This window comes from Cuculus canorus, chromosome 1 (genome assembly GCF_017976375.1).
Source record: "Cuculus canorus isolate bCucCan1 chromosome 1, bCucCan1.pri, whole genome shotgun sequence".
Classification (NCBI taxonomy): Eukaryota; Metazoa; Chordata; class Aves; order Cuculiformes; family Cuculidae; genus Cuculus; species Cuculus canorus.
The window spans coordinates 186271785-186284577 of NC_071401.1; the positions used below are offsets into that span (position 1 = coordinate 186271785).

The 12793-nt window shown below is 36.7% G+C and overlaps 1 protein-coding gene across 7 annotated transcripts in view; it reads right to left on the reverse strand.

Moving 5' to 3' along the window:
• Positions 1 to 12793, reverse strand: part of GRM8 (glutamate metabotropic receptor 8) — a 357622-nt gene that overhangs the window by 265330 nt on the left and 79499 nt on the right. For all 7 annotated transcript variants that reach the window (XM_054053780.1, XM_054053763.1, XM_054053726.1 and 4 more), the window contains exon 3: positions 12014 to 12230. In XM_054053780.1, the coding sequence (XP_053909755.1) occupies positions 12014 to 12230 (217 nt within the window). The remainder of the gene's footprint in view (positions 1 to 12013; positions 12231 to 12793) is intronic.

Sequence of the window (12793 nt, forward strand, 5' to 3'; positions counted from 1 at the left end):
GTTTTAAAGAAAGAGAAATTCAGAGTTTCATTTAGGGCTAATCTCATACTTGTAGGACTTTAGTTCCCTATTATATGGGCTTTCTATGTGACCGCGTCAGTGTTTTCACATGCCATTGGCTGATAACTAGAATTCAACCTGGGATGTGTTGAGAGTTACTAACCTTCACCTTCAGATTACCAGCACTATCAGCTCAGTAACAGATAGTATGATACTACATAGTAGGGAAATGTATGACTTTAAAGCACCTTGAAGAACAAATGCATTCATGAGGGGCATATATTTATACATGATACATTTATAAGGTAAGTTCAAAAATCTCTTCATTATGTACATATATAGAAAGTAAGAATAGTTGCTACCAAAACAGATATATCAGCTCTGCATGTGGAATATTAAAGTTCATAATAGAGTTTTTCGAATAAAGAATTTAGGAACTTGGCATCAATAGGCAGAAATTTGAGGGTGGGAAGAGGTAAGAGACCCATAAGTATCAAAACCGACAAACAGAAACAGTAAAAAATCAGCAATAGAAAAGGCTAACAAATGCGCACTCTAGAACTGCTTACTAGGGCTTGCTTTGTGTAACACAATGTTCTTCAAAAAAAAGGGATCAGCAGAGTATTGAGCAGAAAGACTGGAAGATTTGAAGAAAGCAGAAAATTATGTGAAATAAACAAATGCAGAGAGAGAAGACAGAGCATTCACAAAGCTAGATAAGCAAGCATATCATAGAAAAATACTGACTATTGACAAATCCAAAGGAGCACACACTGACAGGGATATTTGGAATTGTTCACACACATCATTGAGTTTTAAATCAGCTGTAGCCATTTGTTAATAAACCTTGAGTGTCAGAACAGATAGGTTTTGGAAATAATTTGTGTGATACCCAGCAGCCAACAAAAAAGGCTTAGAATTTGTCAGGATGTATAAAGAATGAGGCTGAGAATACAAATGAGATTACAATGACACTACATAAATCAATAGCAAGGCTTTACTTGGGAGTGTTCAGTGATGGCTGCATAGCTTAACAGAGATATAAATGAAATAAGGGATCCAGAAACTGACAACAGAAGCTATTAAACTGCAATTACTTTGTATCTTTTAACACAGAGCTAAAATAAGCAAGAAGGCATGCTATGAAGGAGGTTGGCTGGATTCTTCTTATCATTCATAGCATGAAAACAAGAGGACATTCAATGAATGAGGTTAAAATGATAACAAGAAGAAATCGTAATGTTTATAAATTTTCATGCTTTGGGAAATCTAAGCATCAACCACTAAATACCTGAGGTTACAAAAGACTGTTTAGATGGGTAATTCTGCCAGTGACTGTTAAGTAAGATTTTGGTATCTTTCTCTTCCGTGTAATTGAGGCCACCACTGGAGACAAGATATTGACTGGCAGTGTCTGACTCAGTTTGAGAGTTCCAGTGCTTCATTGTTTGAACTGCAGCCACAGATCATGAAAGAGCTGATAGTAAGAATTTATTGCTAATACACAGTCATGAGGAATTTCTCACAAATGATTTTTAAGAAGTACAGTTCTCTGAGCAGAAAGCAAAATTGCAAAAATACTAAATATTCAAAACTAGCAGGAACAATTTAAAGACAGAAGGACATATTTCTGAGCAAACTCAAGAGCCAGGAACTTCTCCTTACCAGGTGTAAGTTCTTTACGTGAATGAGACTATTGACTCTAAACCAGCAAGGCACAACCAAGATTTCAGTTCCAATACTGCAAACCTTTTGATGTATTAACAAAAAAGAACACATAAATACAGCCCAAGTCCATGTCACCACACTCCTTGCTGTCATCCTTGCTCAGATTACATCTTTAAATACAGGTTTTCCTTACTAAATTCTGTGCATAATGGGAATGCAAAACCATTAAATGTTATGTTGGTGACATAGACTCAAACTCTGATTAAGGGCATGCATATTCCATCACTGATTAACGCTGGACTCAAAACAATCATTGGCACCACTGCAACACAAAAGGTGTCATGCTGAATCTTGTGTGAAAAACAAGCTTACTGCAGAAGTGACAATTACAGAAGTTTATACAAAAAAATATAGGACGAAGGAGCTCATAGTCAGTTCTTGATAAAGGAGGAAAAAAAATCTCACTCACTGAAGAATCTGTGAAGTTTCTGGGACTTGTTATTGACAGGTTTAATTTTCTTCTTAAACAAGTTAAGCATAGCCTCCACGGAAAACAAGGTGTTAAATGTTTCTCATAGTTCTCCTCTGTCTTGCAACACAGTAAAATCATATAATACAAAAACCAAACATGGGAAGCTTTATTCAGACTGCAAATAATATTGTGTGTCCTTGATGCTTTCCCTTCTAGTATGTTCGCAAATACTTTCACTTACAACAAGAATATCCACTGGGATTAACTCTGTTAAAAAACACTTCCTGTTAAAGAGACTGTGTGAACTATTGTCAAAACCAACTACAATGGCTATATTTTGATTCAGATCAGATCTTTCCTGAGTTTACTTTCACAGGAGTTTTTTGATTATGTGTAAGGTATTTCCTCTGGGACTGCTTCCTAGCAAAAGTTGCAGAAACTAAAAGAAGCTACAGAGTTTACAGTAATAAGCATTAATAGACAGAACAGAAGCACTTGAGAAATTTCCTTTCTGACATCACAACAGTTTGACAGTATAGTAAACTCTATATATATATTCCTATCTTTTCTTTCAGAGATGTCCTAACAGTGTATATGCCCAGAAAACACCCTTATAATCACAGAGTTCTCAAGCACAGTACAGACTACAGGTCAAGCAGTGAATTCTAAATTGGGCCCAATATTTTGCAGTAAACTTCCTTTCAGAAAGATTTCTGTTAACTGATTTAAATCAATGCAGAGAGAAAACCAGAAGGGCTTAAGCCCAACTAAAATTTAAATTGGCCAATTCCGTGAAAGATAAAAAAAAGCCTTTCTACAAATATATCAACAACAAAAGGAGGGCCAAGGAGAATCTTCATCCTTTACTGGATGCAGGGGGAGCAACAGTGACACAGGATGAGGATAGGCTATGGAACTTAATGCTTTCTTTGCAAGGTAGGATGTTCCCTGGGTGCTCAGCCCTCCTGAGTCAGAAGACAGGAAGGAAGAACAGAACAAAGCTCACGTGATCCAGGAGGAAGTGGTTAAAGACTTGCTCGGCCAATTAGACATTCACAGGTATATGGGGCTGGATGGAATCAACCCAAGGTTATTAAGGGAGATGGCAGAGGTGCTCTCCAAATCCCTTTCTGTCATCAACCAGCAGTCCTGGATGACTGGGGAAGTTCCACTTGACTGGAGGCTGGCAAATGTTACAACCATTAACAGAAAGGGTTGGAGGGAGGATCCAGGAAACGACAGGCCTGTCGGTCTGATCTCAGTGCCAGGGAGATCATGGAGCAGGTCATCTTGAGTGTTATCACACAGCACACACCTGGTGATCAGGCCCAATCAACGTGGGTCTATGAAAGGTGGGTCCTACCAACCTATCCTGACCTCCTTCTATGACAAGGTGGTCCGTTCAATGGATGAGGGAAATGTTGTCAATGTAGCACATCTGCATTTTAGTAAAGCTTTCTCATGGTATTCTGCTTGAGAAACTGGCTACCACTGGCCTGGAGAGCCATACCCCCTCCTGGGTAAAAAACTAGCTAGCTGGTTGTGCCCAAAGAGCAGTAGTAAATGGAGATAAATCCAGGTGGAGGCTGGTCACAAATGGCGTTCCCCATTGGGTCCAGTTCTGTTCAATGTCTTTACAGATGATCTGGATGAGATGATTGATTGTACCCTTAGTAAGTTCACAGATGACACTAAGGTGGGAGGAACTGTCTATGTGCTTGAGGGTAGGGAGGCGCTACAGAGGGACCTGAATAGGCTGAGGTTCTTTAGCCTGAAGAAAAGGAGGCTAAGGGAAGACTTTATCACTATGTACAACTACCTGAAAGGAGGTTGTAGCGGGGTGGATGTTGGTTTCTTCTCCTAAGTGACAGGCAACAGGACGATAGACGACAGCCTCAAGCTGCACCAGGGGAGGTTCAGGTTAGATTTAGAAAAAAAGTTCTTCACTGAAAGGGTTATTGGGCACTGGAACAGGCTGCCCAGGGAGGTGGTTGAGCCAGCATCCCTAGGCATTCGAAAGATATGTAGATGAAGTGCTTAGAATGATTTAGTAGCAGAAAGGTTACAGCCAGGCTCAATGATCTCAAAGGTCTTTTCCAACCAAGTGATTCTATGATTATATGAAGACCCAAATAACTATGTTTGTATTCCTTAGTGTTTTTTAAATGGTAATTCAAATCTGATATTATGAAGTACACATTACATCTTATTTAAAATTATTTTCTTTAAACTACTCACTTCAGTTTTTTGACACTGAAACTTGTAATACTCAACCACTACTGCAAAGACCTCTGCATCTGAAAATCCACTTCAGGAAAATGCATATTCATTATCAACACTGAACTATATTTCAACAAACGTATGCTTTTAATCTAATATAGCATCAATGCATTCATAATTTCATTTGCTTTTTTACATTTAAAAATCTTGAACTAAATATCATGACTAAGTTAAAAGTTTCTACAAACAAGCCACTGCACTAAAAGCATTGCTGAAATAAAACTTTTTTTTCTGGACATTTTTAATACTCTTCAACTTTATGCTCACAACCAATGCAAATATCTGGTATTCACATGAAGTAAAAAGGAAAAAAAAAAAGAAAGTCATATAGTGTAATGATTTCTGTAGTATTTATAGAAATAATTAAATATGAGAGTATACACAGAAAGGTGCACAGGTCTTCTGTATTATAATGAGATCTAACACTTATTTTGCTGAGTCTTCCGTATGTTCTAAATCCAGCACATTAAGCATCACTAGTCCTTGCACTGAAGAGCTTATTTGTCTCAGCTCTCCAAGGGCTGACTGCTAAAAGCAAAATGAAATCAGCTTCAGACTCAGAAGAGATTCAATATCACAGCTATTTGGTAACTGTACCATATAAAAATAGCTAATGAACTCAGTCTTGACCATAGTTCACACCCCAGCTGGTATGAGACAATAAATAGCAGTGGGCAAAAACAGCAAGCGGGAGGTCTTCCTACTCTGAGCCTTCTGATGTCCTCAACAACAACCTTCCTGTGCATTTAACACTTTCCTAAACCCCATGAGATTGAGGGAAGTTTCCAGCACATACAGAAATCCTTATTTCTTTCCCAGGACTTCTTTCCAGAACCAAATCACAGACTGTCTCCTGTGGAATAAAAATAACTTCTACAAGCAGGAGAACAAAAGGAAATGTTTACCATACAAGCATATCCCTTGTAGCACAGGGATGGTATCCAGCCCCAGTTCCAGACTAAAGTCTCCTTGGGACTCCCTTCGCCAACTCACATAACTACTTAGTTCACACCAGAAGTATTAAAGTATAATGGTGGTTTCAAATACGTGACAACATTGTTTAGACAGTCCATAACAAAAAATATATTGCCTGTAAATTACTTAGGTTTCTTTGTAAGTGTTTCTGGCATTTTTTGTCATAATTCCTTAAAAGCATCTCTATGAGATATATTATTGCTTGAATTGGCCACAAGAATAAGAAATCTGAACAGAATACAATTCTTCCAACCTTATCAGCAAATCTATGCCACGCTGGTCACGGAAGTAAGGTTGTCTATGTGTAACTTTTGTCAATACAGTCCACTGTACAGTACATACTGTTTAGGGTAGGTACAAAATCCAGTTCTACAGAAGCTTTTGGGTTTCTTCCCCACCTCTCCACTGCAGCTAGTGAGCTTTCTACAAGAGCATTAAAAAGTACCTAAACTAATTCACTGAAGAAGAAATTCCACAAAAGGCAATAAAGATAAAGAAATTCCCTTCTCGGCAATCAATGGAGGGTCAAAGAGCATACCAGGAAAGCACCACTATATGCTTATCTCCCTAAAACTATAGAGAAAAAAAACCCATATAATTAAAACTGAAGAGTATCATATTGATTAGCACCACTGAGAGAAACTTAAATGGTCCTTCACCACTCTAAAAATTACACTGTTCTTTATCACATACACGTTGGCATATATATTAAAAACTGTGGGAATAATTTTCAAGCCTTTGCAATATTAATATATCTACCACCTCATTTTGTATTTTTTTAAACATTACTTTGAAGCTCCTATAGCAAATTATATAGTGTTATTATTAATTACAGCTTACAGATTGAAATATAGTGTTATCAACTGAGTTCAGCTGCATAAATATAAAAGTAAAACTCAAATTGAATTAAATTGTTTCCCTTTTGTGAGGGTATGTTAGAATACTATAAGTTGTGAAAATGCATTTGTTAAGCTTGAAATCAGTCTTTAAAGCAGAAGTATCTCTGGGGAAAAGATTACATTTCATGTACTGTATTTCTTAAGTCTTCATGTTGCAAGGTATTTCAATCTTCTATTAAATAGTGGAGGGTAGGGCCAAAATGAAGAAAGTCTATTCATCAGCTTACTTAACAAGATATGAAAAGTTTTAGCTTTATATCAAAGGTATACAAAGGTTACTGCAGGAAATGTGAATTAATATTAACAGCAATACATCCTATTTATTTCTAAATTATCAGTGAATAATCTAAGTGAAGAGGAAAGTTTATACACTCCTAAATTTTATTTTTGACCCTCACCACTTCCCATTAAACTTTCACTTTATCCATTGAAACCTTTATACATCTGAAAGATATTAAAGGGAAGAAGTAATCCAACAATTTGGAGAAAAGCAGTGATGCAATGCACAACTGTAGGCACACAAAAAGATTGAAAAGAGACAAAGAAGACCTAAGAACTCTGTCAAATACATGTCACAGGCCATTTTCCATCTAAACAAAATGTAGCCAGCAATGCTGAAGTCTGAGACATTTAAGCAAAGCTACTGTAGCATTCATTCGGTATATGCATTTGTTACAATTAGGTCTATAGTTATCAAAGTGACGGTGATGGTAAAATATTATGAAGGATCATAAAATAACTGCAGTCCTTTCTCAGAAAATGCTATTAACTGCAATATACCAGGATAAAGGTAGTAGGTAAAACCACAAAACCCTGTTCTTAGCATTTAAGAGTACACGTTGAGTACACATTAAGTACACCATTCTCTTCTGGGGTAAACCTGGTACAAAGCTATGCCATTTTGAGTCAGTCAATGAGCTGGTCCTAAATCATCTTTGCCATCTTCTTTTATTCCTCTGGCAAAACATGCCAAACTGAATTACAAGCAAAAAAGAGCAACCAATGCAGAAGTACCTCACCTATTCTTAATGATCAGCTACAGTTCCCTGACTTTACCATTTCTACCTCCTGTTGTGACAGTTTCGTAAGCATTTCACTGTCAGTACCCATCAGTGTTTGTGTCAATTTTTCACTTACCACTAGTGGGGATAAAATCTGTCACATGGCATTTCATATATTATTTGTGGATTTGTTATCTTTTCCAGTACAAACATTGCACTAACTTAGCAAGTATTTTCACCTCAAAGAGATTTTTCTGAACTAACTGATGTTGTATTCTGCAAAAACGTTAAAAGGACCCCATGTTTTTCTCTCTGATGGTAAATTCATTTGGTACGAAGCAAGGGGAATGAACCATTAAGTCTGATTAGAGACTTTCCAAAATCTATTTTGTCAAACATCATTAACAGCAAAATAAATACGAGAGCAACATCCAGCATAACAGTTTAATAACGACTTATTAAAAACGTGCTTCCTTCTTTTCTTGTTTTTAGTTTTTTTCGGTGAGTCAAATTTCTCAGTTTAATGCTTAAATTCTTTGGCATTATCTTTTTCTATTAATTCATTCCTTTGGTCAATGTACCAAAATTATTTGATCATGACGCCAAAATGATTACAGTGATATCATTGATTAACTTGTAATGGGAGTAGAAATATGATAAATTTAATCATTGTCTTCAAGCATTAATGCATGGAAAAATGCATTGGAATAAGTATCATTCACTATTCTCCTTACAATCATTGTCATGTAAAATATTTAATTTCAAGCTATGCTTTATCTCAGACAGGATCTTTGTCATTAAAATGAGAGTGGATTTTGATATGTAATATATTATGTGACATGTCAGGGTGGCACCACTTTGACCTTTTTAGTATTCCACATTTCACTTGGGAGTCTGTTCCTTTCTGCTTCTGTTACTGTTCAAGAAATAGAAGTTGGACAGAGGGCCATTCAAACTGGAAATCAGAGGCAAGTAGTCAAGCTCACAATAATCAAATACCTGAAATTATGAGTACCTGAAATTATTCTCTATTTTAAAAATATTTAAAGTCTTACTCCTTCATAATTCTTAACTGACTGGAGAAAACTTTAAAAAAAAAAAATCCTTTCCTATTTAAATTTTCAAAACTGTTACCTCATGTGTCCTCTCAGACACCGAACCTTGTTTCAGAAATTAATATATTACTTCCTTTCGCATCCTTTCCTCAAATTTATTGCTTTCTGTTATGCTCATCTTCACATTCATTTTGCTTCCAGTTGTTGGTTATTTATCTTAAACAGGATATAAAGTAGTGGGAAAGGAGTTGAGCTGTGTGTTTGTATGCCAGCAGCGCAATGGAAGCAATCTCCTCATTAGACTCTCTTAACACACAGTTTATTAACATAGAGCTGGTGAGTTTTGCTGGTTTGTATGCAGTCTCATAGAATGTGATTATTTTTGTAAACCTGCCTAGATTCTATAGTCTCAGACTTCATAATTAGATGCTATTCAAACTTTCCATTTTAAAAGCATTTCCAGCCCTATGGTTCAGGTGAAAAAGCTGAGGGCAGTGCATAATAGAATCAGGCTGGAAGGGACATTAAGAAATCATTCAATCCACCTCCCAGCCCCAAGGAAGAACTAAGTACACTTATATAATCCCTGAGCAGGTGTTTGTCTAATGTGTTCTCCCATATCCTCAGCAATGGAGACTCCAAAATGTCCCCAAGCAAGCTGGTCTAGTGCTTTAATGTCTTAACCATTAAAAAGGTCTTTCTCCAAATATAAACGGAATCACGCTAGAGATTAATTCCATTACTTCTGTTCATATACACTGTATTTGGATTAATAATGGGTCTTCCACATTTCTGTAAAAGCCATTTGCCTATCTAAAAACATTATTTTTCATTACATCCCCTTCTGAGTTAACTCTTCCTCAGGCTAACTAACCACCTTGCTCAGGCACCTCTCACAGACCACCTTTTCAAGATTTGTGATGTCTTTGCTCTTGCTTGTGGTCCCTCACCTTTTGTGAAGAGAGAGTCAAAACTTGTACTGAGTCAAAATGAGGTTTCACAGCTGCCAGGCAAATTGCAGGATTACACAAATTATTTTACAGACAGCATACCCATCTGCACGTCTGAGTAAAACATGAGGAATATAGACAGGTTATAATTTACTATGCTGTTCAGATCATTTTTTAAATAGTATTTTCTGACCACTCTTCCTGTGTGCCTCATTGCACACTTGCTGAAGCACTATGCCTAGCGTTTCTCTCCTAAATAGCATAGCATTTTTTCAGAATATAACTTCAGTTTTGGACTCTTATGTCCATATGTCTTAATATGCTCCTAGCGCTTTCCATCTTGAAGACACCTCCATATTTTACAGGCATATCCTTCATTCCAAGCCCATCTGGACTAAACATGAAAATACTGGCCATAAACACCTGCCAAATACCACACAATACGTTCTTCCTTTTAAACAGAAAACATTGCCAATTACTCTCTCAGGAAAGTTTTCCAAATAGGTCTGCATCCACCCTATGGTATTTCCACCTAGACCAAATTTGCTCAGGAGAATACTATATGCTACAATTGAGATAACACCACTACAATCGAGAGTTGTGACATTAAGTGCTTCTTTTCCAGCTACCAGGCTGTTATCCTGTCAAAGAAAATTATTCGATAGCTTTTATACTACTTGTTCTTAACAATTCTACACTGGCTATTGATTATGCCCCTGTATTCACTTGATTATTTACTTCGACATTTTTCTAGGAATTAAAAATTACTTGTTGTTCCTGCCTCTCCTCCGCTTTCCTTCTTCAGAAGCATTAGCATCTCTGGTACCCATAAAAGTTGGAAAGTTACTATGAGCACAGAGGTTTTTGAAATCAAGATCAAGTGCTCTAGTACAGAATATAAGTCATACGCGGGGAAAAAAAGAAAAGAAAAAACCCACAAATAACCACTTTCTATGCTTCTTGGTATTACACCAATCTTATAGTTTTTAGAACACCTATTGATAATTTTAATATTTCACAATCCTATTAATAATGTTTATTTTAAACCTAATATCAACAATTATTTATCAAAAACAATGGTATTTTTTTAGTTTGGGATCAATTAAGATCCAGCTGACACATACTGAAGTCATTGTAATTATAATTAAATAACAGTCATTGTTCAGGTACCTATCTGAAGAATTTGCAGATTTCTGGAAATCAGAAATCGTAAAAAAGTCCTGAGCACTTTATTTCATTTGTTTCCTTTCAGAACTCAGCAGAACTATATAAACAGCCTTTTTTAGACATTAACTTTGGAAAAATTTTCCATGCCTTTGCTAACTCTAGATCATAGAATGGTTTGGGTTGGAAAGGACCATGAAGGTCATCTAGTCTAACCTCCTTGCAATAAGCAGGGACATTTTCAACGAGATCAGGTTGCTCAGAGCCCCACCCAACCTGGCCTTGAATGTTTCAAGGGATGGGGCATCTACCACCTCTCTGGACAACCTGTTCCAGTGCCTCACCACCCTTAGCATAAAGAATTTCTTTCTAATATCTAGTCTAAACCTCTCCTCTTTTACTTTAAAACCATTACCCAGATCAAACCCATTGCACTGTAATCAGCCTTGGCAGTCCCATGAAGACACCCAGGATATGACAGCACTGAATAGAAGCTAGAAACAGAATATCTATTAGTTAACCAATCGAGCATATTATACACACTGGTTCCCTAATGGCATGAATCGCTGCATTTTTGTCTTACCGTCAAATTTTTGTAGGTAATCAGTAAGCTTTATGGTTCAAGCGTAAGTATAGTTCAGTCTTAAGTACCTTAAGACACACATGCACCTTCCTGAATGATTGAGGTGGTTTCTGTATTTACATGCAGTTATTGAAAATGGAAGATATTATCGTATTTTCTCACCCAAGCTGACTTGGAACAACCAGGCTTCATACGTACATGCCCTGAAAATCAAATCTGGCAGATTAATCCTGAGGAAGGACAGGAAGGCTGTTCGCAATTTTTAAAAAAATTTTTTGAGAGGATATTATTTTGTGTCATTGAACACTGTACTTGGCGAAAGACCAATTCTGTCCTCTTTTTTAAACTACCTGCTACTCACCATCTTATTCCTTGGTGTCCAAAACCTACTGCTTCTGAGAAACAGCCATTTTTTAAGGCCAGGCATAACTATAAAATTGTGGGAAAACAATGAGAGAGACTTAAATATACTTTAATGCCTGTATTTATAGAGCACATTTTATCCTGAAGGAAACACACATGCGTCTTTGTGCTTTAAAGATTTTGTTGTTGTTGTTTTTCAAATTCATCAAAACTTAAAACCTGAGATTTATCAGTGCTGAAACATGGAAAAAGAGGTTTCCTTTGATTATGATTTTCCTAAGCTAAATCAATTGCATTTCTTCAAATCTGTCTGCATTTCAGGTGGTGGTTGCTTTTTGCCCTAAGAGGTCAAGGAGCTCACCCCTTCCAAAATGGACAAGAGACTTATATTTTTTGTCACCCCCAGGAGTTCTTCCCAATTTTGTTCCAGATCTGACACATTGACAGACACACAAACAGCAAAATTGTCCATAAACTCCTCCACTTGAGTCCAAGTAGCATGTGTGCAAGCTTTCTGATCACACTGCATAGACCTAGGCAGAGCTTAGTGATGCTTTGTAACCCGCTAACTATAAATACAAAACCCGATAAAAATAAACTCACCAATTTCTCTGGAGATCTGGGTGAAAGCCTCCACGCCACTCTCTCCATAATTGCCTTCAGAAGCCAGTGTCGAGACATAGTTCCACCCAAGGGCCGTCACAATGTCAACCATGGCCTGTGCTTGGTAGGAGTCCGGAGGTACCACTCGAGAAAAGAAGTCATACCTGGTATTATCGCTCAGTTCTGGAGCTGTAGATGCATAGCTGATTTGAGGTATCTGCAAACAGAATGACAAGTCATTCAAGCCAATCAAATACCATTTTACACTATGTACTTGTGTGTTTGAAAAGTTTAAAATAGATTATGTACAAGCGTTGTGCAGAACTGAATATCTTCTTTTAATTAAATCGACTGATCAGAAAACATCTCAGATTTTGTAAAATGTCAGTCAAGTCTTATCATGTAATGGATTCTGCTATACTTCAGATGTCATGATTCTTGACATCTAAGTGTAGCAACTTCTTTTTTTATTCTGGTTCTGATGGGAACAGGTGAAGGAAAAAAAAGGGAAAAAAAAGGAGGAATTCTTACTATGACTAGAGAAGATGAAAAAGTCAGTTTTGATGACTGTGATTCTTAAAAAGGGTACACTTAAATTTGACAGGTAAAATGTGTATTATTTCCACTTCATTGTTATGTTTATTCATGTATATGCATGTGTGATTTCCCATTTTATTCCTACTTTCAAACTTTCTCTGTCATAGGTTTTTCATTTTCTAGTTTTAATACGGTATTGTGCATGATTTAAGAATATGGAAACTATATAGTTAACACCGACAC